The 24508-nt window shown below is 57.5% G+C and overlaps 1 protein-coding gene across 2 annotated transcripts in view; it reads right to left on the bottom strand.

Moving 5' to 3' along the window:
- Nucleotides 1-2097: 2097 nt before the first annotated feature.
- TMEM108 (transmembrane protein 108) overlaps nucleotides 2098-24508 on the bottom strand; it is a 292280-nt gene continuing 269869 nt past the window's right edge. For both annotated transcript variants that reach the window (XM_079795721.1, XM_079795720.1), the window contains exons 4-6: nucleotides 14255-15664; nucleotides 5272-5426; nucleotides 2098-2299 (exon numbers count right to left, since the gene is read on the bottom strand). In XM_079795721.1, the coding sequence (XP_079651847.1) occupies nucleotides 2177-2299; nucleotides 5272-5426; nucleotides 14255-15664 (1688 nt within the window). In that variant the 3' untranslated portion in view covers nucleotides 2098-2176. The remainder of the gene's footprint in view (nucleotides 2300-5271; nucleotides 5427-14254; nucleotides 15665-24508) is intronic.

Genomic DNA, 24508 nt, shown 5'->3' with positions numbered 1-24508 from the left:
TGGGCTCTGCCTCGCTAATGCACCCTGAAGGCTGCCCACGGGGGCCACGAGACTGCGATGGCAACATCCTCACACAGGGGGCGCTGACTGGGCTGCGAGGAGCTGCATTCTTGTGAATTCCAGGATGTATCGCTCAAGGCTAAAGGAAGGGCTCAAACCAGAGGTTGCATGGGTACGATTACCCTCTACAGAATCGTAACCCTCACGGTCAGGTTAACTTCAGCTTCCTCTGATACTGACAACGAAGCCCCGAGTCCCGGGGAGGAGTGGTGGAGGAGGGGATGTGCCCTCATTCACACTGGTGCCTCCCAGTCCTGAGGAGGGATGATTCTCTTTTGGAGAAATCACAAACATGTTTTAAAGGATGTGTCTTATCAAATAATAAACGGCTAGTCCTATTAGCTCATCATTCTCACAAAAACCAATTTATGGTTCAAGTAGATGAAAAATAGAGCGGGATATTAGGTGGTGTGGGTACTAAATGAAGACTTAAAAGCTATTTTAAAATGAAAAGGATACAAAATGTATTAGCAACTGAATCCTCTGGCTAATAAAATAAGTTTATTTATATATACATGGTAGCTGAATTCTGTTGATAAGGAAAAATAAGTCATACATCCACATATGTATATATAACATATGCATCTCCGATTACATATATTATATATAAAGTTTACAAACAGGTATCTTTCTATATACACACACACATTGATAGAGTAAATGCAGTCGCTAACAGAAATCCCACGATCAGGATAACATGGCAGACAGCAGCACACTGGGGAGGAATCTCGGGGCAACATTTAACCTGCGTCTGTGTGGGATGAAGCGTCTTTACAGAGAGACAACCACTGAACTCATGTCCGGTACGTCCATACGACACGGAGAACACACGTTTCTGAAGGCCATCTTTCTCAAAGGAGGATGAAGAAAGAAAAGAGTCATGATACGAAGACCACAGCAACAACACAGACATATGAGCCAACATTGAAGTTCGATCCCCAGTCTGACTATAAGAACATCTATATTCAAAATATATACTATCAAACTATTTTTCTTTTAGAGAAAGGAAGTGTCCCAGCATTAATCTCCCGGCCCAGCCCCTACCTAAGAGGGAGAGAATGCAGAAGCCCGCGTGTCTCCGAGGGTCTGCCACCCACAGTGTGGGTCGGGGAGGCTGCCCACGGAGGGAGGGAGCAGTGCGGGGGGGAGGGGAGGAGGGGAAATGGAAATGAGAGCCGGGTGGCGAGTCCATGTGCTGACAGCCAATCGGGTGTCAGTGCCGAGGAGGATGGGATGGTCCCTCTCCCAAGCGATGGCTTTGGCCATTTCGTTCCCGTAAGACCGCAGGACGATTGAGAAGTTACAGCGTCAAGGCTTCTCACGTCAGCGCCTCCTCAGGGGCGCTCTCCGGTGGCCTTCTGAGAAACGAAGCTGAACCCCTAGAAGCTGAGCCCCCTTGGCCATGTGATGCTGGAGGAAGGGCCAGCAGCCTCCAGCTCGGGCGGGTCCGCATCGGCACCCTCTCCGGAGGAAGGCACAGTGTGGGCCGCAGACGTGGGTGCTGCCGGGAGGCGGGCGGGTGCCTCTCTTCACCAGGGAAAGGCAGGGTCCCGTTGTGTGGTGTCAGGGGGCCGTGGCCTCAGGATGCCCGGTGAACTTCGGGGGTCCCCGGCCTGCTCAGAGGGGTTACCCTCAGTCAGTGGTGCCTGTGTGAGGCGCCAGGGGCTCCTCGGCGGCGGGTGCCCGTCTGCTTCCTGCTTCAGGGATGACTCTGCTGTCCTCTCCCCCAGGTGCCTGCGCTGGTGTAGGGGCGGCCGGGGACACATGGACTCAAGCGGACCTGAGCTCTGAGAATCCTCGGGGGCCACGCACGTGACATTCCCTCACTGCCCGGGCTGCTGGGACCCGCGAGGGCTCAAGGACAGTTATGAAGAGAAGCAATCGGTGCAACTGCTTTGCTTAGAAATACCTTTATTTTATAAAGCCACGGGTCGTTCTGTAAAGTTGTTTTTTAAACCACACTTATAAAAAAGGTGTTGACAATTCTTAGGAAAGAAAAAGCTGAAAATGTTTCTCCTTCAGTCAGGGTTACACAAAGGTTATATTTATAATATATATTTGTATATTTATGATTTAGAGCCCAAAGGTAGGGCATGGCAAAGCGAGGGCGCTGCGGTCAGATCTCGGATACCTGATCGCTCCCCACAAACAGCGTTTCTTGGCAGAAGGGGTTGACGAGGACCATCCCCGTGTCTCTGTAGTCGCCGTTGGCTGGGGAGCGCGGCTCTGAGAGCTGGTCCTGGGGAGACAGGGAGGAGATGGCGTGAGCTGGGAGGGCTCACCGGGTGGCCCTTCTTACAGAAACGGACCCACCGATTGCGGATAAACATTTTTCATCCGTTTCCCTGCCAGTGCCGAGGTGCAGAGCCCTCCCTGCTCTTTCGGGTTTTACAGCGGCTTCAAAAAACATTTCCTGCTTCTGGAGTCACCCCCACCTCAGCTTTCTGAGATGGGATTGCTCTCCTCGTCGAAGTCTGAGCGAGCTCACCATGCTCCACACACACACCATATGGCAAACTGTGGTCCACTGGGGCCACAGACTCTTCTTCCTGCCTCTCCCTCACAGACCTCTGGGAGACCTTGCTGCTTTTCCTCCCTGACACACCCCACACTAGTCCACCTCTTTCCTGTCCTGCCTCCCCCATGTCAGAGCCTCCACGGGCTAACTGCCCCCCTCCTGAGTCCTCCCAGAGCCAGGTCAGAATCCTGGCCCCACTTCTTGCAGAACTGGATGTGCGGAGGGTCTGGATCTCTGTGGGATGCACTGTAGGTGGAAGTGGACAACTCAGTCTGTCTCCACAGCCCAGGAGTGGGAACAGGCCCTCCAGGGCTTGGGCGTCTGAAGGGCTGTGGCCCCACCACCCAGGGTTGCACGCACCCGTGGGCCACGGGACGGCTGTACTGACTCAGCCTGGGGAACTGGTTCAGGGGAAAAGGCTTCGCTTGTTCCAGTTCTAAACAGGTGGAGCCTCAGGCCCTGCGGGCGGTTCCAGGGCAGAGGCTGAGCCGCAGGCTCGGGGCTGACTGGTCTAAGACAGACCTCCTTGCATGTCTTCTCTCTCGGAGGCCACAGTGAATTCTCTGAAGTTTCTTTTTAAGTAAAACATGTAATTTTGAGCAATATGTGCTGCTTTATGGAGAATAAAGAGATGAAGGGAGCGAGAGGCCATTTGTTGGTGAAATGTCTTCTCTGATGACGGGAATTTCCCTGAGCGCCGGGAACTGGCTGAGTGCCCACCTGAAGGTGACACACGCCAGCCCTCTCAGTAAGGACGATGGGGCATGTCAGTGGGCAGAGCCTTCTCCGGGGCTCTCGGGCTGAGCTGCGGAGGGACTGTGGGGCTGGACCCGGCTTGTCCTTTTACAGTCTCACAAAGCAGGTGCCCGCCCAGGGGAACCAGAGACTTTTCTCTGCGTGAAAAGGAGAAAGGTATGTAGGAAGCGGCTAAGGTAAGAAAGAAGAGAAGGGAGGAGGTGGGAAGGAGGGAAGAGGAACGCAAGCTTGGAAAAGTTCCCCAGCACCTTCTGGGCATCACGTGCTCGCATGGCCGGGACGTGTGTTCGGCGGCTTTCGTCCACCCTAAGGGGGCCGGCACCCGCGAATGTGCTTGGGCAACGCTCCTGGCGGCCTCCAAAGCGGGCAGCTCGGAGGCAGTGAGCACACCCTGTGACCCATGATCACTGTGGGTGGTCTGCGGTGCACACGCGTGCCCAGGGAGGCGGGACAAATGGTGGCATCGCTCTAGCTCAGGGTGGGGAACCTTTTTTTCTGCCATGGGCCATTTGGATCCTACATCCAAACATCATTTGCGGGTCCTACAAAATTATCAACGTAAAAATCAGCCTGGCCCTGACCGGTTTGGCTCAGTGGGTAGAGCGTCGGCCTGCGGACTGAAGGGTCCCAGGTTCGATTCCGGTCAAGGGCATGTACCTTGGTTGCAGGCACATCCCCAGTGGGGGGTGTGCAGGAGGCAGCTGATCGATGTTTCTAACTTTCTACCCCTCTCCCTTCCTCTCTGTAAAAAATCAATAAAATATATTGGAAAAAAAAACCCAGCCTGCAATATTTAGTCAAACATTTGATTAACTCACCCCTAACGCCTGGGCAAATGATTTCCAGGGTCTTGTAGGGCCTGTGGGCCGGACGTTCCCCACCCCCGCACGAAGCACAAAGAGGGGAGTAGACCTCCCGGGAGGGAAGCCGATAAAATTCACTCTGAACCCAAACTGAGCTTCGTGCGCAACCCCGAGCTTGTGTCGATCGGCAGCCTCCGCGTCAGGGCCTCTGGCTGTGCCCACGGTGGCCTGCGCTCGGGGCCGGGGAGACGCCTGGCCTTCCCGTAGTACGCGCACAAGCACTGCCTTTCCCCTTCGGTTTTCATGGGCCAATTTTGCAGAGAGAATAGGAGGAATTTAGAGCTCAGGGGTTTGCAGCCCACACTCAAAGCGGGGCCAGCCTCTGCCTCGTCCTAAAACCAGGTCACACAAAACTCAGAACTTTCAGTGACCCTCTGCTGCCCACGACTAAAGTCCCTTCAGGCCCATTCAAGACCATGCCCATCCACCTGCCAATCCTGCTGCACCCTGGCCTCTACCCACCTTCCCTGCAGAGTGGAAAGGGCACAGCGCCCAAGCCAGAGACCTGGGTCCCAAGCCCAGCTCTCTCGCCGGCCAGCCAGGTCCGTGTTGGGCAAATGCCCCTCAGCCACACCCCACACCCTCGCCACCTGCCTCGGCTAAGTCCCTTGCTGGGACACCTGCTAAGTCCCCTGTGCAGACTTCCTCGGGTGCCCACAGCTCGCTGTAACGCCTCTTGCATCTCCCCTAGTCTGCTTTGTTTTGGAAGGATGCATGAGGCTCAGACCCCAAGCACGTTGGAATCTGGGCCCCTTGAGAGCAAGCTCTCATCTCCACAGCCCCCGGACAGGAACACGGGTCCTCTGCGAATATTTGTTGGCTTGTTCCCAGGGACAGTGACTCCAAAGCTTTACCATGTGTACGAGGCACCTGGGGTTCTCGCTGAAGGGCAGACCCTGATCCCAGGCTGGGCGGGGCTGGAGCCTCCTGTGCTGCTGCCGCCGGGGACCATGCCCCGAGGAGCAAGGCGCCTGGAAACGCAGATGCTCCCTCCACAGCTCTCTCTGGAGCCTGCGGCTCTCGGGGCTGTGGGGCCAGCACCTCCAGGGGCACCCCTGGGTCGGGGCTCCGTACCTCAGAGGTTTCGAGGGACTGGATCTCCCTCGGCAGCTCCACGGCGTGCTTGTTGAAGTAGTCCATGGTGATGGCGTTGTTCCAGTAGCTCAGGTTGTTCTCCGGGTTGGCCGCCTTCTTCTTCCTCCGCAGGCAGCACACGGTCAGCAAGACAGCTGTGGAGAGAGTCCGCGTTAGAGGGGGAGGGGGACCAGCGCGGAGCAGCATTCCCGAGTGACCGAGGCCAGTCCCCAGGAGCGCGGTGATGGCCACCCAGCCCGCCACCGACCCCATTAATTCACTCCTGTGCTCATTCAACAAATACCTACGTGTGCTCAGTGCCTTGTGCCAGGTGCTGGGGAGGAAGGACAAGGATCCCTGCTTTCGTAAGCTTCCCTTCTAGGGGTGTATGGAGGGTCCAGACAATATATACATAAAACAATGAATGAATAAGGTAAATATAGATAGTGACAACTGTTCAGAAAAATAAAACAGGGCGAAGGGAGAGAGAATGGAGGTGAGCTGGGGGAGAGAGTGCTTCAGTCATCACGGAAGGCTTCCCTAGGAGGTGAACGAGAGCTATAAAGAGAATGCGGGGGAAGGGAGGCAATGTGTTCCAGGTAGCGAAAACAGCATGTGCAAAGGGCCTGAGGTAGGGACAAGCTTGATGTGTGAGAAAAGACTGGCATGGCTGGAGTGGGGTGAGTGTGGAGGAGAGGCAGGAGATGTCAGAGCGGTGTTTAGGGCTGTGCCCACAGGCCGTGGGCAGGAGGCTGGGCTGTAACTTCAGTTATCTGTGGGCACTACAGCGCCACTCCTGGAGTCTGCTCCAAGAAAAGGCCCCGCTCATTCGGTGGGAGGAGAGCGTGGCTGCAGAGAAGGCACGTGTGTTCTGAGTGGCTCTGCTGGACTGATGAGGGGCGGGGGGCAGAGAGCGGGGCAGAGCCAGATGAGCCCTGGATCCCCACAGGCGGCCGAGAGCGAACCCTGACACCCGGACTCCAATGCCTGCTGCTCACTGTCCGTGATCCTGCCTCACAGACACTCTGAAGGCTGAGGCAGCACGTTCGGGCCTGGTGGGGCTCTACGTGCCACAGCCTGACGTGCAACCTGTCTGTCCAACCTCTGAGACGCGGGGGCCCCAGGGAGGGAGGAATACGTTTGGATGTTGCTGATGAACCAGGTGACAGAGTGACTGGGGCCACAGGGAGGCTTCTGTGGTGGGAGAGCTGGGATGGCTGTCTAGGCTCCCACATGGAACAGGTGATGCAATGCCAAGGGTGACAGGATCCCTCTTGGGGAGAAGCCCGTAAGTGAAGACCGGGCATCTCCTGCCCAGGTTTGCCATCACCAGGGCCTGTAAGGTGGCTGAAGCTCCAGGCCAGGGGTGGGCAGGATGCACCCAACATCCTGGAGGTGCCAACCACCTGTGCTGGGGAGGTGCCAACCACCCTAAGCTGAGCTGTCCCAGAGGCTGGACCCACGGTGACAATGGCCACCAGGGGGCAGCAGAGGACCATCTCTGTCCACAGCAGCCAACTGGCCAGCACCAGGGAGCCTGTGTGCGCCAGGGTGTGGGGCAGCTGCAGAAGCTGGCACCCACACAGCTGCGACCTCAGGGCCCACGCCCAGCCCTCTGTGGGAGGAATTCTCCTGGATGCAGGAATTCTGTAGCTCTCATCCCAGCTGCCGTCTCAACCTGAGGAGACCTCCAGAGATCAGGCAAGTTTCCATGCCATCCAACCTGCTTTGATCAGGAAGACTTTAATTCTTTTAATCACCATCCTTCTGGGTCCCCTTAAAAGGTTTTAAAATATGAAGGAAATGTCTGAGCTATAAGAAATTTTAGCCTGGCTGGTATGGACTTTTTAAAACTTGTGCGTTTCCTCCTCCTTCCCGCCCTTCCTTCTGAAGAGTCCTTTCTTCAACTGGTTGAAGGGAATGGGGCTGGGGGAAGCTGTAGAACGCAGCCTGAAAAGCTGCTAACTTAGGGCACCGCCTTACTCCACAGATGAGAAAGCCATGGCCAGAGCACCTGGCTGGCCGGCCGCAGGTCACAGGTGTGAGTGGCAGGCCCGGGGCAAGTCCCCAGGTCCCCTCTCCCTGTTTCTGCTGTCTCTGCTCTTCCCTGTCCCTGCTTCCCACCTGCCCCTGGGACTGGGTGTGCAATAGCCTGGGGGAGTCAAGCTGGCAGCAGCCACAGAGAGGGTAGGGAGGGGCGAGGCTGCCGTGGAGCCAGGCTGTGAACCTGGGCCGGCACAGGCTGCAGAATTCGGTCCCCTGACCCCTCCCGCCCTGAGTCCTGTGGGAAGGGTGGCCCTGGGGGGGCGGCCTGAGGGCTGGAGCAGGGGGTTCTGTTCCCACCTCTCTCTCCTTCATGTGTTTTCAGTGCTCCCGTCCTGACTGCATCTCTCTCAGCGGCTCCCAGGGCTGCTCAGGCGCATTTCCCTGCCACAATGGGAGCCGGCCTGGCGACAGACAGAGTGTGGGCTTGGAGTCCAGAGACCTGCGTTCAAGCCTGGCTCTGCCAGGGGTTAGACTAGGTGAGTCACTTCACCAAGCTGATTACCGGGGCCTCACAGGACTGTAAGGAAAGTTAGAGACCATGAATACAAATGCCTAGCGTGCTGCCTGACATGCAACAGGTGCGTAAGTCACAGAGTCTCCTCGTTCTCCCGGCTTCCTCCACGACAGAGACCTAGGATGAAATCTGGGCTGCGTGACTCAAGGCCATGGGCGGCTCAAGGCCAAGGCTCCACCTGCGGCTTAGAACTCTCGTTCTTTCAGCGACTGGCCTTCCATCCAGGAAAGAAAAGTACAGCTCAGACGTGAGGCGTCTCTGACGTATCCCCAGCGCTGACCTGGGTGCCTTACTGCCCAATTTAACCCACAAAGCGGCTGCTGAGGAAGCTGTTACTCCCCCCCCCAGGTCCAGGAGAGGAGCCGGAAGCTCCTGGGTGTTAACACAATGGGCCCTGCTCACCCAGCTTATTCCTGGGACTTGAACCCAGGTCTCTGTGACCCTCGGGTTGATGCCTGCTGCTCCATCTTGCCCTGGACCCTGGAGGGGACGCACCTTAGCACACGAGGCGCTTTGTACATACACAGCCCTGTGCAAACACAGGTGCCAGCCACCCCCTTCCGGTTCAGTTAGAAGCTCCAACTGCTCCACTCCAAAGGCAACAGCTGGGAAGACTCCCCAGGACGCCACGATCTCTACGTCCTCGCGTTCTAAAGTGGAGGCGCACTCAGCAAGTGCTCTGGGCCTCCTGGGAGCGCCGTGGGCATCATCCCGGACCTGTCAGACGTGTGGCAGGAAGGAGCCCTGGGCCCTGTGTTGAGGGGGTTGAGGGGGAGGCACGATTCCAGGGACAGGCTCACTGTGTGACAGGAAATGAAAACGAACTCCTGCTGGTTCCCTGAGGACTCAACCTTCCCGAACACCTGCTAAACGTGCTCCCAGGCCTGATGGAGAAGGCACAGCAAATCCCGACAGCAGGATGAACCGTACCTGCCACACGACCACTGCCACGCACGGAGCACCTTCTCCACGCAGGCCCTGCGATGGGCCTTAGAGGCGTCGTCTCTTTGGAGTGGGTGCGGCAGCCACGAAAATGCTGCGCTCAGATCCCCTGCTGAGGGAGCTCAGCTCGGGGGGTGGCCCAGCTGCTGCCCCGGGACCCGTCACTGCGTCGGTGCCGAGGCCGTGCTCCCCGGCTGCTCCCAGCCACGACGGACGGCGGCGGGCACCGGGGCAGGCCTGCTCTGGCAGGACAGGGACGCCCCGTGGCCTGAGGACTCCACTGGTCCTTCAAACTGCATTACTGCCCAAGACTCCTCCTCCAGCCCTCCCTCCCTCTTCTTTAAATATTTTAAAAATTCATTTTAGAGAGAGGAAAGGAGAGAAATAGAGAGATAGAAACATTGACCGGCTGCCTCCTGCAAACCCCCTACTTGGGATCGAGCCGCAACCTGGGCATGTGCCCTGCCCTGGAATTGAACCGTGGCCTCCTGGTTCATGGGCCGACACTCAACCACTGAGCCACGCCAGCTGGGCTCTCACGCTGCTTCCGCAGGCAGCCCGAGGCTCTCCCTGCGCTCCAGCCCCGCCCCTTTATATTTCACCTCTTGAGGCCTAACCCCGTTTTGGTGTCGGCCTCCCGAAGGCCCCGGACTAACAGGGAACACCGGCCCTGTGTTTCAGGGGAGAAGGCACTGGACCAAGGGTTAAGTAACTTGTTCACCGGCTGCGAGTGGGGAGCTGGGATGATGTCCAGGTGTGTTTGGTCCCCAAGCCAAGTCTTCCCAACCCAGGCTTCCTCACTAGCGGTCCATGCAGATTAAAGTTAGGAAATGAGAGAGCAGGGAGCGCTGACAGGCTGACCCCTTCACTGTGCACATGACTAACCGGGCCCTGGAGGGAAGGGGAGATCAGGAGTGCGATGAGCCAGGCTGTGGGCAGTCGTTCCCCACTGGAGGCTGAGGGGGGAGGTCCAGGGGAGGCCTCAGCGTGTGGAAGGCGGCCAGACTGGACGAGGCCATGGACCTGGGGGAGCCAGGCTGGGGACTTACTGCCTGACTCCCCACCCTGGCCCGAGGGAATATGCCCGAGGAAGCCCAGGAGGTCCCCACCAGGGGGCGCTGGTTGAGCAGCACGGAGCAGCGCTGAGAGCCTGGGCATGACGCCGGTCAGCTGAGGACACCCCTGGACACCCCTGCCTTGCCAAAGGCTGCTCCCTCCCTGTTCACCTCAGAAGCCTCCCAGGTCACACTTCCTTCTCGCCCTGATCTTCTGTGGCAAAAGGTACACACACATTCGGACTTGACTACCATTCTCAGAACAACTAAGACAGCCACGAGCCACGTTGTGCACACCAATGTGGTCGGTGAACCCTGCACGGATGCTCCGGTGACGGACCCTACGGTGGGAGGGAGCGGACGCTCTGGGGCAAGGCACCCACGGCCGCACACCGGGGCTGGTGATGAAAGCATGCGCAGCTGCTTTTCACCTTCCACATTCTCAGGACTGGATGTGGCATGTGCAGGCCAGGAAGCCTGGTAGAGACACAGAACCCAGAGGGCTGACAGGCGAGGGAGGGTCCATGCAGCACCAGGCCCAGAGCCTCCGGCGGGAGGTGGTGGACTGTGCGCCCTGATGGTGGCAGCAGAGACCAGCTCAGGAGCCGCATGGCTCCCTGCCCCAGCCCAGGGAGGCCTGGATCCATCCACCCCACTCCTCAGCCCTCCGAAACCCTGTGTGGCCGTCTCTGGCTGGCTCACCTGTCCTTTGGCTGATGGTGGGGCTCCGACCTGGGCGGGCAGGGAACTGGTGACATCCCTGTTGGGCAGGCCTGAGATTTGCTGAGACTGCCCCCTGATTCTGCCAGAGCAGGGGAGTCACCCACCCATCTGCTCAGGGGTCCCCGCCATCTGGAGTCTGGCTTCTGGAGGGTGGAGAAAAGCAGGGCCAGGGCCGGACTGAAAAGCCAGATGTGAGAGAATCTATGCCTGGTCCTGCCTACCACCCACACTGCCTGAGGTACCCGTCAAATGGCCACGTAGGGGGCCCTTCTTGAGAGGCTGCCGAGTGGGCTTTCGGATAAATGCCGGCGTTGGGAAGGTCCGAGACAGAGCCCTCGGCCTGGGGTGCAGCCATGAAAACAGTCTGCATCCGCACGCACCTAGGCTTTGAAAGAGCACAGCGTCCTGCAGGAACAAGTATTCTCTCTTAATGCTCCTCTCCCCTGGGCCTTCCCAGGTGAACGATGACCCTGAGAAGTCGGGGCCATGACTGAGGACAGCAGCTGTGTGTGGAGGCAGCCAGGGCCGCCAAGGCCGAGGCAGGAGCCTTGGTGAGTGAGCTCAGGGGAGTGGAAATGCAGGACAGATGCCTAAGGAAGTGGGGTCAGAGGTCCACGGGGCTACAGGGTCCGCCTTGAACACAGGTGCGTATCATCCGTGACCAAGTACCTGTCCTAGCCCCAGCGCCTGAAGGCTGTGCCAGAAGTGTTCTGCAGGTGCTGTGCCAGGCGGTGTCCTTGCGTGTGCCGTGGCCGACGTGCTTATGCACGGCTTAGGCAGCTCCCGGGGTTCCTGGCTTTGCGGTAAGATCTGCTCTGCTCTCACACGCATACACAGCAAGAGGACTAGCGTGGCAAAGCCCAGGTGTGGCCTGGAGGGGCAAAGGCTAGATCTCCTCCTGCTGTCCAGCCCAGGCAAAGAGGAAGCCGGCGGGGAGAGGGCTCCGGACGGGGGAGCACAGCACACATCGCTGACTGCCCAGGGCTTGGCCCAGTGCCTGGCACACAAGGGGCCCTCGGGAGATAGCGTGTCCCATCAGACAGACAGACTCCACCACCAGATCTGGGCGGACTCACGTGCGATTGGGGCCCCGGGGAAGTCTTCACCTGGTGACGTACTCCCCACCCGTAGGGGTGTTCCTCGCCCAGCGTGTTTGTTTCTGTCTTTATTTTATTCCTCTGGCGAGTCTGTCTTAAGGCTGGAATGGTTAAAAATAACGGGAACTCGCTTTGTAAACCAGAGCCTCTGGGCACATGTGAGGGATGGAAAATCAGAAAGCTGTCTCCAAGGTGGTTACTTCCTACTATGACCATGATTAATTATTTATTGGCTAATAGTGCAATAGTTTCTCATTGTCATTCTTTGTGTGTGTGTGTGTTTTCTTTAAATCCTCACCGAGGATATTTTTCCATTGTTTTTAGAGATAGAGGAAGAGACAGGGAAAGACAGAGAGAAATATCAATGTGAGAAAAACACATCAATTGGTTGCCTCCTGAACACACCCCAACCAAGGCCAGGGAGGAGCCTGCAACTGAGGTACACGCCCTTGACCGGAGTCGAACCTGGGACCCTTCCATCTGCAGGCTGACCCTCTATCCCCTGAGCCAACCGGCCAGGGCTCATTCTTCCGTTTTAGAAGCGGACCATCAGTTTTAAGAATACATGTGGCCCTGGCTGGTGTGGCTCGGTTCGTTGGAACGTCGTCCCGTGCACCAAAAGGGTTGTGGCTTCAGTTCCCAGTCAGAGCACATGCCTTGGTTGTGGGTTCGATCCCTGGTTGGGCATGTACGGGAGGCAATCGATTGATATTTCTCTCTCACATCAACGTCTCTCGCACTGATGTTTCTCTCTCTCTCTTTCAAATCAATAAACATATCCTCGGGTGAGGATTAAGGAAAAAAGAAAAGAACACACGTGTGTTTCCATGAGCGATGATAAAGCTGCCTAATGAAACAATAAAACCTGCAACCTGCAAACATGTTCATTTTCTGTGACCTGGGTCCCTGAGCAGACAGGCGGCTCACCCTGACGGGGAAGTCTGCTCTGCTTTCCAACGGGGAGGAGACAGAGAGCCGGAGCGGCAGCTCCTGGAGAGGATCCAGAATCCAGGCTAAACAGATCTGGCTGCAGCGCAGTGCCAAGCAGAAACCATGCCGTGTTAGAGGCACACACTCCTGCCCTGATGGCCAGACGACCTGCCTACGGCCTCCTCTGTGTGAAGGTTCTGGGCCGGGCTCCTCTAGAGCGGGTGAGCCCAGGCTGAGACGTGACGGTCAGCACAACCCACAACGCCGATGCCAGGATGCGCTGCCTGAACAAAGGACCACCGCGGCCCTCTGTGTGGCTGGGCACGTGGGACGCTGTCCTCTCCCTTCTGGGGGCTGGGACAGGCCGGAGGCCACTGGAGGGGCCGTGATGGGGGCCGGGCCGGGGCCATGCCGCCCATGGAGGGACCTGCAGGAACAGGGCGAGCGGCTTGGGAAAAGAGAAGACTGGCCTTGAGAGCCATTTCCAATGTTGTGGGGCTGGCAGACTGACTGGTTCTGTGTGGTTTCCGAGGGCATGGCTTAGGAAATGGAGTGAAAATTACAAGGAGGCAAATTCTGGCCCCCAAGAGAGCAGGGGAACAACCCGAGGGAGAACGGCTGTCCCACGAGTGAGCACACAGGGGTTCCTCGCCCGGGGGGTTCAGAGGGAGGCCGGATGGTAGCTGTGTGGGGTGGGTGGGGTGGGGCTGAGGTCAGTGAGCATTCTTGTGAGGTTATCAGAGAGACTAAGAATCTCGGATCAAGCCCCTGGCGAAGACATACAGGAAGCCCTCGGTCCTGAGTGATGGCATCAGGTTCTCTATGGAGACACCGGGGTGGGGGAGGGGGGCGGAAAGCAGCAGCAAGGAAGTGCCGGTCACCTGGGGAGAGCCCTTCCCCACCAACGCCCGTGGAAGCCGAGGACAGGGGTGAGGTCCACGCGGCATCCAGCTCACACCACCGTGAACACACAGAACGGGGGGGAGCGAATGGCGCAGCTCGCAGGTGACTGTGGCCTCCGTTGGCCACAGGCACTGTGTTTGCCAGGGCTGACAACTTCCTGCAAGACCTCCGCTGCTCTGCCCTCCTCTGGTGGGGGAAGAGAGACAGAGGAGGGGAAGAGATGCGGGAGGAGAGGGCAGACAGGAAGGAATGTGGAAGGGATGTCCGAGAGGGGGTGAGGGCTCTGCTGGAATTTGCCAAGTGCCCAGTCTCACCCAGGCTCCTCGCTGCCACGTCACTACAGGCAGTCACAGGTGACCCTGGAGGGCCGGGTGGTGCCATGGCAGGGGCACTGGACTGGAAGACAGGCGCTGTGGGCCCTCTCCCCGCCTGCCTCTCACTAACCCTGGGGCCTCGAGTGAGCCACATCGCCTCCCGGCTCGGCGTTTCTTCCTGCAACGTGCAGGGTGCACTGGACTCCCTGCGGGGTCCTCCCCGCTCCTGGGAGCGGTGCCTGTAGGACCAGCGGGCATCGAGCTGTGGCTGGCAGAGCCGAGGACCGGGGGCAGGGAGAACCACGATCCCTGTCATGCCACCTGTTTCCTGGGATTCTGAACAGCTCTGCCGCCCACCTGGTGGGGACCGTCCAACCTGGGCCAGGGGGTTCTGGGGACGGGCAAGCTGGTGTGGAGGAGGGAGAGGAGGAGGGGGTGGGGGGAGGGCCAGGCACTCACAGCAGGAGGAGATGGGCACGCTGATGGCCAGGACCACCCAGGCAATGTCCATCTTGCTCAGGCAGATGGTGGCTCTGTGCTGGGGCGCGTCCCCTTCGGCCACGTGGGAGATGTTCCCGGCCGGGCCCGGCTTCCAGGTCCCCGCGGGGACCAGGCGGTTGAGGAAGTTCCCTGTGGCCGTGGACGCCGCTGTGGACAGAGGACGGGGCAGCCGGGCGGTCATGCTGGGGGCGGCCACGGCCTCCTCCTCGGCTGGGGAGACAGTGCGTTCTGAGGCCCCGGGGGGCTGAGCTGGGGCCTGCGGGGCGGAGGGTGTCGCTGAGGATGTTCCCTGAGGAAGCCCCTGGGGAGGGGCTGAGACGCTGGCATCGAAGGCAGCCTGGGTGGGCCCCGGGGTGGCCCTGGAGCCCCCCGAGCTGGCGGACAGAGGCCTGCCGGTCCCAGGGGTGACAGTGAGCCAGGAGTCACTGCGGCTGGGGCTGTCGTGGGGGTCGCCGCGAGGGCGCAGAGAAGGCACTGGGGCAGGCTGTGGGCTGGCGGGGGCGCCCGAGGCTGTGGCGGCGTCCGGCTGCCCTCCCGGGCTGGTGAGGGCAGGACCACCCCCCTGGTCTGCTCTGAGGCCCGACGTGGCTTCCGTGCGCCCCGACGGGGTGGTGCCCGGCGCCCGTGTGGTCCTGCTGGGCGCCGTGGCTGCGGCCACCGTCTGGGTCTGTGGCGAGGAGGAGTCATTCCAGGGGGGGCGGGTGGGGGGCTCGGGCTCCGCGGACCCTGTGGCGTTGCCTCTGAAGACCGGAAAGGCTCTCGCCGGGGGCTGCTCCTGCCCCGGGTGCGCGGAGCTCTGGTTCCTGCCCCGCGGGCCTTCCTTCCTTCCCGAGGGGCCCCCGAGGGCGGGCAGGACGGGGCGGGGTGAACCGCCAGCCCCCCTGCGGGCAGAGCCGGGCGGTCTGGGGGGCCTGCGTGTGGCTCCCCGGGTGGGGGCTGGGCTGGGGCGGCTGGTGGCTGCAGGCGGCTTTGTCAGCAGGATGGTGGGCCCAGCCTCCCCCGGGGGGCGGCCCTCTGGGCGGGAGGTGGCGGTGGCCACGGCGGCAGGAAGGGGCCCTGTGCTCCGGGGGCCGTCAGCATGGCGGGCGGTGGCTGTGGCCATCATGGTGGAGGCGGTGTTTGCAGGAGGGTGTCCCTCTGGATAGGCTGTTGCTGCTGCCACGGCGGCTTCGGCCTGTGAGAAGGGCCCATCGGGACGGGGGCTCAAGGTCACCCTGGAGGGGGTGGCCACCAGGGCGGAGCGACTGGTGGAGCTGAGCGGTGGGGTCACCATGGTGCCGGGAGGCAGGACCTGAAGAGATTCCCTGGGAGATGGTTCCTGGGCAGCAAACGCCAGAGCTTCGGTCAGCGCCAAGGTCAGGAGGAAGCCTTGAGGGAGACAGAGGGCAGAGGTGAGATGCCGGGAGAGGCCGAGAACCTGTGACCCCGGAACTCAGGGGAAGCACCCGGCATCCCCGAGGTCCGGCTGCCGCCCTGACCGCATGGGGCCGGTCTGTTAGGGAGGTGCCACCAGGCACTGCCAGCAGGAGCCCCAGCCCAGGGACAGAGCCAGCTGATGGCCGGGCCTTCCTTCCCCAGAGCCTCTGACACGCCACCAGCCCGCCGCCCAGGCAGCTTCTCGAACAGTGAGCGCCCGCGGCCTCTGCAGCCAGGAGGCCACGGCCCGCTCCGCGGGAGCCGCGCTGGGTCCAGGGAGGACGGCCTAGGTGGGCCGAGCTGACCAGCTCCCTCGTCTTGCCTCAGCCCTCCACTTACGACCCTGCTCCTCAGGCCCCTGCACAGCCCGGCCAGGAGGGGTGCCCACTCCGGACCCTGGAGGGCCCGAGGGAACCGGGCAGCCTCTGTCCCCGAGGAGCTCCCGCAAACCCAGAAGCAATCCCACAACACGCAGGGACGTCTCGGTGCCACTGCAGGGTGACAGGCAGGGGGTCAGGGGTCCAGAGGGGGCGGCCAGGACGGGTGCCGGCGAGGGTGAACTGCCAGCCCCCCTGCGGGCAGAGCTGGGCGGTCTGGGGGGCCTGCGTGTGGCCCCCCGGGTGGGGGGCTGGGCTGGGGTGGCTGCAGGCGGCTTTGTCAGCAGGATGGTGGGCCCAGGCTCCCCCAGGAGGGGCGGCCCAGGAAGGCCGCTGGCTTTACGGTGTGGTTGGTGCCCCCTGCGCTCCCTGTGGCGCTCACGCGGCTGAACTCGGTGGGAAGTCACTGGGGGCGGCCAGGCTTTCTGAGTAGAGGAGCCCTTTAGAGCAGCGGTCGCCAACCGGTGGTCTGCGGACCACTGATGGTCCGTGAGGTCCGAATGGTTGGCGACTGCTGCTTTAGAGCATTAAAAAAGTCATGGGCTTTGCCCACTGGTCGGTGTGTAAAATGTACACACTAGTTCATTGAGAAAATGTACAAGGAGAAAAACATTAATTTAAAAACAAGTTGAAATGTGTGTGGATTTTATTAATCACAACGGCATGTGCCCATCTTTAAAAATGATACTCACATACGTGGGAGACAGACGATCTATTCAGATGCTAGACCGGAACACCAGCCACCCTTCTAAACACGGCCTGGCCACAGCCGGCCTGCCCCGCCCAGGAGTGGCCTCCGATCCTGATCCCGACCTGTGACTCCTGCTTGTTCCCACGAGCCCCTGGGTCCCTCTCTCGCCCCCTCCTTCAGCCCTGCTGGCTGCCCGGCAATGGCGGAGCACAAACCATTTCCATCTGGCCACTCTCTCAGGTCCCCCTCCCCCACCACATTCCAGCAGGGCTGATGGCCAGCTCCTGGGACAGTCAGCAGAGCTGCTGACAGGGAAGGCAGGGGCCTGGTGAGCTTCCGGGGAGCAGAGAGGGGAGATCACTTCCTGGCAGGCCTTGGATCGAGGCCTGGACCACCCTGGGGCCACCTCCAACTTAGGTGGGGCGTGGAGTCTTGGTGGGGACCAGTGTCCTCCTCACCCTGCACTTCACTTCTCAGTGAGGGGCTAGGGGAGGCTGAGGATTGCGGCTCCAATAGAGACTATAGCACCCATGATCTCTAGGAACAATCTGCCCTAAACAACCTATTTTTTCCAAACGTTCATTCGTGACGTAGCCCAGACGTCAGCAGTGTGAGCTGCTTGTTCAAGTCAGTCCTGAAAACTAGTTACCAAGCAGCTACCCCACCCCTGTCTTTCATGCGTGATTCAGTCCTCAAACACTCGCTGGGGTAGAACATTGAGACTCAGGGAGATTAAGTAACACGTTCGAGGTCCCACAGTATCAGAAGTATTTGAAACGGGGCTGGATCCCACATGCATGCTTTTCCTGGTTAAACAGCACCAATGGCACAGGAGGAGGAAGAAGGGGACGGGAGCTGCATTCACAGAGGAACGTACTGCTGTGCTCCGACCAGTTCAGGCTCAGTCCGCCTCCCCTCTGCAGCTTAAACCACAGGGGTGGTCTAAGAACCGGTATCGAGGCCTCTGATGTTCTGAGGGACATCCTATATAATAAAAGCCTAATATGCAAATCGACCAAACGGAACAACTGGTTGCTATGATGCGTGCTGACCACCAGGGGGAAGATGTTCAACGCAGGAGCTGCCCCCAGCCCACAGATCAGCCAAGGGAGGTGTCAGCAGGGGGCCCTCCCTGATTGCCCCGCCAGTCGCCCTGCAGAGGGAGGCCACTGGCAGCAGCAGTGGAGGGTGGGGCCAGCGAGTGGGCGGTGCCAGGCCGACCAAGGTGGGTGCCAGCAGGGGCCTGGCCCCGATCGCCCCACTGGTCACCTCTCAGATTGGCCCTGATCGCCAGTCAGGTCTAGGGACCCTACCTGTGCACGATTTTAGTGCACCAGGCCTCTAGTTCCATTATAAGCCCCTGCTTGGCTCCTGAGGGCCTTGTTTCAATATAAGTGTTGTTATGAACTGAATTGTGCACCTCTAAGTCCCCATGCTGAAGCCCTAACTCCCAGTACCTCAGAGTGTGAGTGTTTGGAGATGGAGACTTTAGAGAGGTGACTGGGATACAATGAAGCCATGGAGTGGGCTCTAATCCAGTCTGACTGGTGTCCTGACAAGAGGAGATGAGGACACAGAGAGCAGCATCAGGGATGCTCGAATGCCTGTGCAGAGGAAAGGCCGCGAGGGGACGCAGTGAGAGGGCAGCCTCGGCAAGCCAGGGAAGGAGGTCTTATTAGAATCCAATACTGTCAGCATCTTGACCTTGGCCTTCAGCTCCAGAACTGTGAGAAAGCACATTTCTGTTGCTCAAGCCCCCAGTCAGTGGTACTTGGTTATGGCAGCCCAAGTAAGTGTCTTACATTAGAGACCTGCCCTCCCCCCCCACCCCCACCCCCCCAAAAAAAGAGAGAGGTGGAGGCAGGGGCTTGTGTGCAGGTAGTTCATTTGGGGAAGTGATCAGCCATGGGGTCTGATCTGAGGTGAGTGAAATGGGGAAAATCAATCCGAGGGCAAGGTATGAGCTGATTGATTAGAGAGGGGAACTCACATTCGCTGGGACCTGGGAGGAGCTGAATAGACGCCCCTCGAATCATCCCGGTAAGAAAAGCACACCCTGCAGCTCCCATCCTCACTGGCCCACGTGGCTCCACGGGGGCTTGTTCCACTGCACTTCCTTGCTCCTGCACCGCCCATGGGCTGAGTCAGAGAGGGGCTGTCTAGTCCCACCTGGGCCCACCTGCTGGCTGCCATAACAGCTGGAGTTAAACTGAAGGGCTCAGAAGATTCCAGGGGTGGAGGCCAAGGACACAATGGTCTGTGGCAGCGGAAAGGGCATTGCCAAGCTTTCAGAGAGCCCCCAGCCGATTCCAGTGATAGGCCTCGGGGGGACCACTCTGGCCTCCAGAACTTTTGCAGTGCTATGGAGGCAGAGGGGTGAATGCATCCTGGTCTTTATAGCACTCAGGAAAGAAATTTCCCAGACTTTCCCACCAGGAATGTTCCAGGGGCTAAAATCCTCCCAGCTGGAAACATGACTGAAACCCTGCTTGTGTCAGTCTCACAATGTAAGAAAATCTGTTGGTCAAACCTCAGAGGGAAGGTAGGGGAGGGTGGGGGTAAGGGGGAGAGATCAACCAAAGGACTTGTGTGCACGCATATAAGCCTAACCAGTGGTCACGGACAACAGGGGGGTGGGGGCATGCGTGGGGAGGGGTTTGGGATGGGAATGGGGGGATGAGGACAAATATGTGATACCTTAATCAATAAAGAAATTAAAAAAAAAAAAGAAAATCTGTTGGCCTCTGCACACCCTAACATCAGTTTTCTCTAGAAGGACTGCTCCGTGACCTCTTAGCCATTTCTTCTTTGGATGCAGAGTAAACCTCTGGTACAATGAGTGGATACGCCATCCTGGCTGCAAAGGGTTTTCACCCAGAGGGAGACATGTAGCTGTCACAGTGCAAGGGGCCCGGGAAGTAACTTGATGCAATGCCCTCATTTCCCAGAGGGGGGGAGGGAAGTGACTTGTCCAAGAACACACAACTGGTGGGGGCCAGAGTCTGGATCTTAGCTATTATTTCAAAGCAACTTTCCATTTGCATCATAAAAACTACTACAATGTCACAGTGCCCAAACACCTTCAGCCTCCACTGTCACCTTCAGCATGGAAATCAGATCCAAGTTTACCTCTCCTCCTGGGCACGAAAGGTTAACCACTGAAGGCAAAGGGCAGCATACTGTCACAATAGCTGTGCAAGGCCTTCCTCTCAGCAGATGCTAATCTTCACCCAAGGCCCTTTGTGCTGGCCTGCTCACTCTACTCCCCACAATTGGGGCTCCAGGCCTCTTTGCATATCATTTGCATTGTTTTGCATAATGGCCTCTGAGGTTCAAATTACAAATATATAAGAGAGACTAAAACTAAAATCTAGCTTGACGTGCTTTAAATGTGGAACCGATTTTTAAAGCATGTCGGGATAAGGACGAGTGTGTGCGGGGTGGAAACCCACAGATTGATGGGAGCCCAGATGTCCACGCAGGCCTCCTCCTACCTAGAATTCCAATGCATCCATGATCCCAGGACCCAGGGGGAAGAAAAGGCCCTGCTCCTTCTGTTTGTTTGGTCGGGTGCCCACTGTCCATATTGGGCATGACATTTGCATCTGGCAAAGGCAAGGAGGGAACTGAAGAGAGCCATGGCCAAAATGAACTGAGTGCTTCCTACACATCACGTGTTGCTCGCAGGGCTAGGCCTGTCCTGACACAGTCCTCACAACAACCCGATGAGGCAGGTGCTATTAGCTCCCTGTTGTGCCCGAGGAAAAGCACAGAGAAGTGCAGGACCAGCCCACTCTCACTCAGCTGGGGCATGGTGGGCTGAGAGTTGAACCTGGCTGCCTGGCTCTAGGGTCTATAGTCTCAACTTTCTCTCAATGCCCACCCCGCGGGCTGCTAGGTACAATCAAATGCAATGACCCACATCTTTTGGGAACTGATTTTCTATCATCGGTCTTTTGACTCTTCTTTCCTCTTACCCGTGTTCTTCTTTCTCCATTTCAGGACTCTGTAGGACACACTGGGTGTTCTTTGAACAATCTAGCCAATTAACTTTATTTCGAAACTAACAGGGGTGGGAGGAGGGGACTTGGAGTAGTACAGGAAGAGGGCTGGAAATCCCTGCTCTGATTTTCTCCTCTTCCTGGAGCCTGGTATCCCACTGCTTAATTAATTAACTTAGGTAAAATTTTTCTCCTAAAATTGCTTACTCATACATACAAGACACATGGATACATTTTCCCTTACACATAGAAACAGAGTTCTAGCTCATTTTCCTTGTAATTTAAAACATGTTCTTCTAAGTAGAACATTTCTCCCCATTAGACTAGGTTTCTACTGCCAGCGATTTCTCCATTGCCTCTAACCCCCACGGCACCATTGAAGGTGTCTGAGAGGCCTTCTAAGCCACCCCCATTGGTAAGCAGCAGGCAGCTTGGCCCTCCCCGATGTGTGGCATTTGCAAGTTCTTGATACGCCTCTCACCAGGAGGTGGGGTCTGCCTCCCTCCCGTTGAACCTCTGTGGACCAGTGTGACCCCCTCAATGAGCAAAACGGAGCAGAAGTGACGCCACGTGATGTCGGAGGCCAGAGTAGAATGGGTCACACAGCTTCTGCAGGTTTCTCTTGGGGGCCTCAGCCCCATGTAGAGGCTGTCGTGTGGAGGGAGTGGAGAGACCACGTGGAGAGTGAGAGGGGGCTCAGCTGCTCCAGCCCCAGCCAGGCCTCAGACATCAGAATGAAGAGCCGAGTATGACCCCGGCCCAGCACTGCTGGATGGCAACCGCACAACACGCCCCAAGTGGGAGCCCCCAGCTGGGCCCAGTCAACCCTAACATTTGTGAATAAAATAACTTACTCCTTTCAGCCACTGTTTTGGGGTGGTTTGTTGGCAGCCATAGATAAGCAGACACTTGGAAATTCAGCTTCTGCATCTGATATTTCAACAACACAAGAAAGGAGTATCCACAGCACACCGAGTCTGACCCTCAGGGAGCCCGCTTCCTACAGGGCAGTAATGTACAATCTTGCCGGGAAACGAGCTTTTCTAATTTCAAGAGGATCGTCTTATGACTGGAAGGGACTTTTAATTAGGACTCTCTGATATCTAACTCTCTCACCTTATGGATGAGAAGAAGGAAGCCCGACACAACGAAACAACTTGCCCTGGCCCAGGCCAGCTATACGGGGTTAGGGCTGCGAGGGACCTGGGCCAGCTCACTGCCTCCCAATCCCACTAACACCCCGCACTTACAGTGCTCTCCTTCCATCACTGTGACCCCAGTATTCCAGGGGCTCTGAACCTCAATGTCCCCTTTCATTTTAAAGACCAAACATAAATTCATTCCTCGGAGCAGTTTCTCTTACCCAGGAATACAGATAACTCATTACTGCAGGGTAAGGTGGGTGACTGCTCGTAAGCGGTCCTCATGCCTGTGACCCTGGCTTCTTTAGGAAAGCGAGGAGTTTTGGGCACAAATCTTTGCTGCTGCCCTCTCTCCAGGCAGCCACATCCCAAATGTTCCCTTCCATCAAGTCTTGTTGGTCACAGGGCTAAAGGTCAGGTTCTGATTGGTGCTTACAGCTACCTGAGGTCATCACCTGGTTCCAGAAATGTCTGGAGATCACCGACTCAACAGTTGAATGGATGAGGTCTATGACTGTGTTTCCCAGAGTACAATCTCAAAGCGCTGCAAGCAAGAAATCCATGTGAGATGGGGCCCATGTGCCCCAGACACACCCATGACCTCTGGCAAGTGTGAATTTACCTTGTGCTGCAGCTCTGGGGCTGACAGATCACAGCTCCCTAACAAAGACACATACATGCACGCGTGAACACACACACACACACACACACACACACACACACACACACACCCCACAGGCCCTCTCCTGAGAGCAGGAAATAGGCAAAAACGATGTTTGCTGCCCAAGACTTCCCATCACATCCATGCTAACACAGGGTTAAGTCATTTGTCTACAGTCAAAGCAGCCACCAGGTAGCAGTGCTAGAATTTAAAACCCAGTTTCTCTGACCCTGGATGCTTGAGACCCTAGGGACAGAGATTTTTGATCCAAAGCAATGTCCCACGTGAGCAGGGGAGCGCTTTATGCAGACAGGCAATGACATAACAGCTGTGATGATCCCAATTAGAAACACAGCTCCCAGTGAGCGGTGGGTCTGCGTTCCCTCCCCTGGGACCTGGGCGGGTGGTGATGATGGCTGCGGAGATGCTACGTGACTGCTGAGGCCAGGCATAAAAGTGACGGCTCCTGCCCGGTCCCCATTCTTGGTGCTTGCTCTCAGAGGCCAGCGCCACACTGTGAGGAGCCCATGAAGGGGCCGGGTAGAAGGAACGGAGGCCCCTGGCCTTCAGTCCCAGCTGGACTTCCAGGGGACAGCCAGCATTGACTGCCGGCCACGGGATGAGCCACTTTGAAAGTGGGTCTTCCAGCCCCGGTCAAGTTCCCCCAGTGGGTCTCGGTGGAGCAGAGGCAAGGGCTCCCTGCCCAAAGGACAGATTTATGAGCACAATGAATGATGAGTATTGTTAGGCCACGAAGGTTTGGGTTTGCTAGGCAGCAACAGTGACGGGAACACCCTCTGTGTAGAAGGGAAGTTGCTGCTTGTCCAGTGGCCACTCTGGGGTTCGACACCAGTCTCTAGTGCCGGTGCTCAACAGGCTAATTTGGATTTGGACCCCCTACTGGCCTCTGCTCCTGCCCAGACTCAGGAAAGGGAAACACCCGATTCTGGGCTCTTTCTACAGCATCACGATTGCTCTGTCTACAGCTTCCAAGGAAGAAAGGAGCAAATGTGTCCTAGGAGCGCCATGAAGCTTCTGGTGTGTGTGCACTTTGTGGGCTGGGAGGAGGCTAGAGGCTGGTGCATGGAGCTCGCATGTTGAAGACATGACTTTAATAGGTGTATGTATGCAGTCTATGTATAGAGCATGTGGAGCCCACACATTGAAGACATGGCCATTTCCTTCATGGAGCTGCCAATTTACAAGGGAAGAAAATCAACTATGACAGTGGCACAAACTCACACAACAAAGATGTTCTTTCAAAGACTTCCCCCAAACAATGAGCATGGGCGTCAGAATGAGATGCCTGAAAAGGTCAACTCGGCTTCTAATAAAAGAACAGGATCCTTTAGCATTCAGGGAACATCTCGCTGACATCACGGGCAAGAACACAAATGCACCAGTCCAGACTGCCCTGTGTTCTCCCAAATGAAAGGAAAAGGCTCGTAAAAATGTTCCGTGCTTTACAGCACAAAACCCAACAAACACTACCTCAGCAAGGTGGTCAAGGTCAACGCTGACAGCAATCAAGTCACGGCGAGTACCCTTGATAGGAAAGTGGCATTAACCTTGGCAGTTTCCCGTCATCAAACCCACAGCCCTGGTCTAATCATAAGGAAAACACTTAGCCCAATTAAGGAACATTCTAGAAAATATTTGACCAGTACTCCTCACAGTTGTCAAGGTCATCAAAACAAGGAAAGGCCGAGAAACTGTCAGAGCCACAAGGTACCTAAGGAGACATAACGACTCAATGTAATGGGGTCTCCTGGATGGAGTCCTGGCACAAAAAAAGGACATGAGGGAAAAATGAAGACAATGTGAATAAAGAATGGACTTCAGTTAAGTAATAATGTATCAGTTTCGTTCCTTAGTTGTGACAAATGCGCCATAGCAACGTGAGATGCGAGCAGCAGAGGACACT

This window comes from Cnephaeus nilssonii (assembly GCF_951640355.1).
Source record: "Cnephaeus nilssonii genome assembly, chromosome: 17".
NCBI lineage: Eukaryota > Metazoa > Chordata > Mammalia > Chiroptera > Vespertilionidae > Cnephaeus > Cnephaeus nilssonii.
This window is presented reverse-complemented; position numbering and strand designations above follow the sequence as displayed.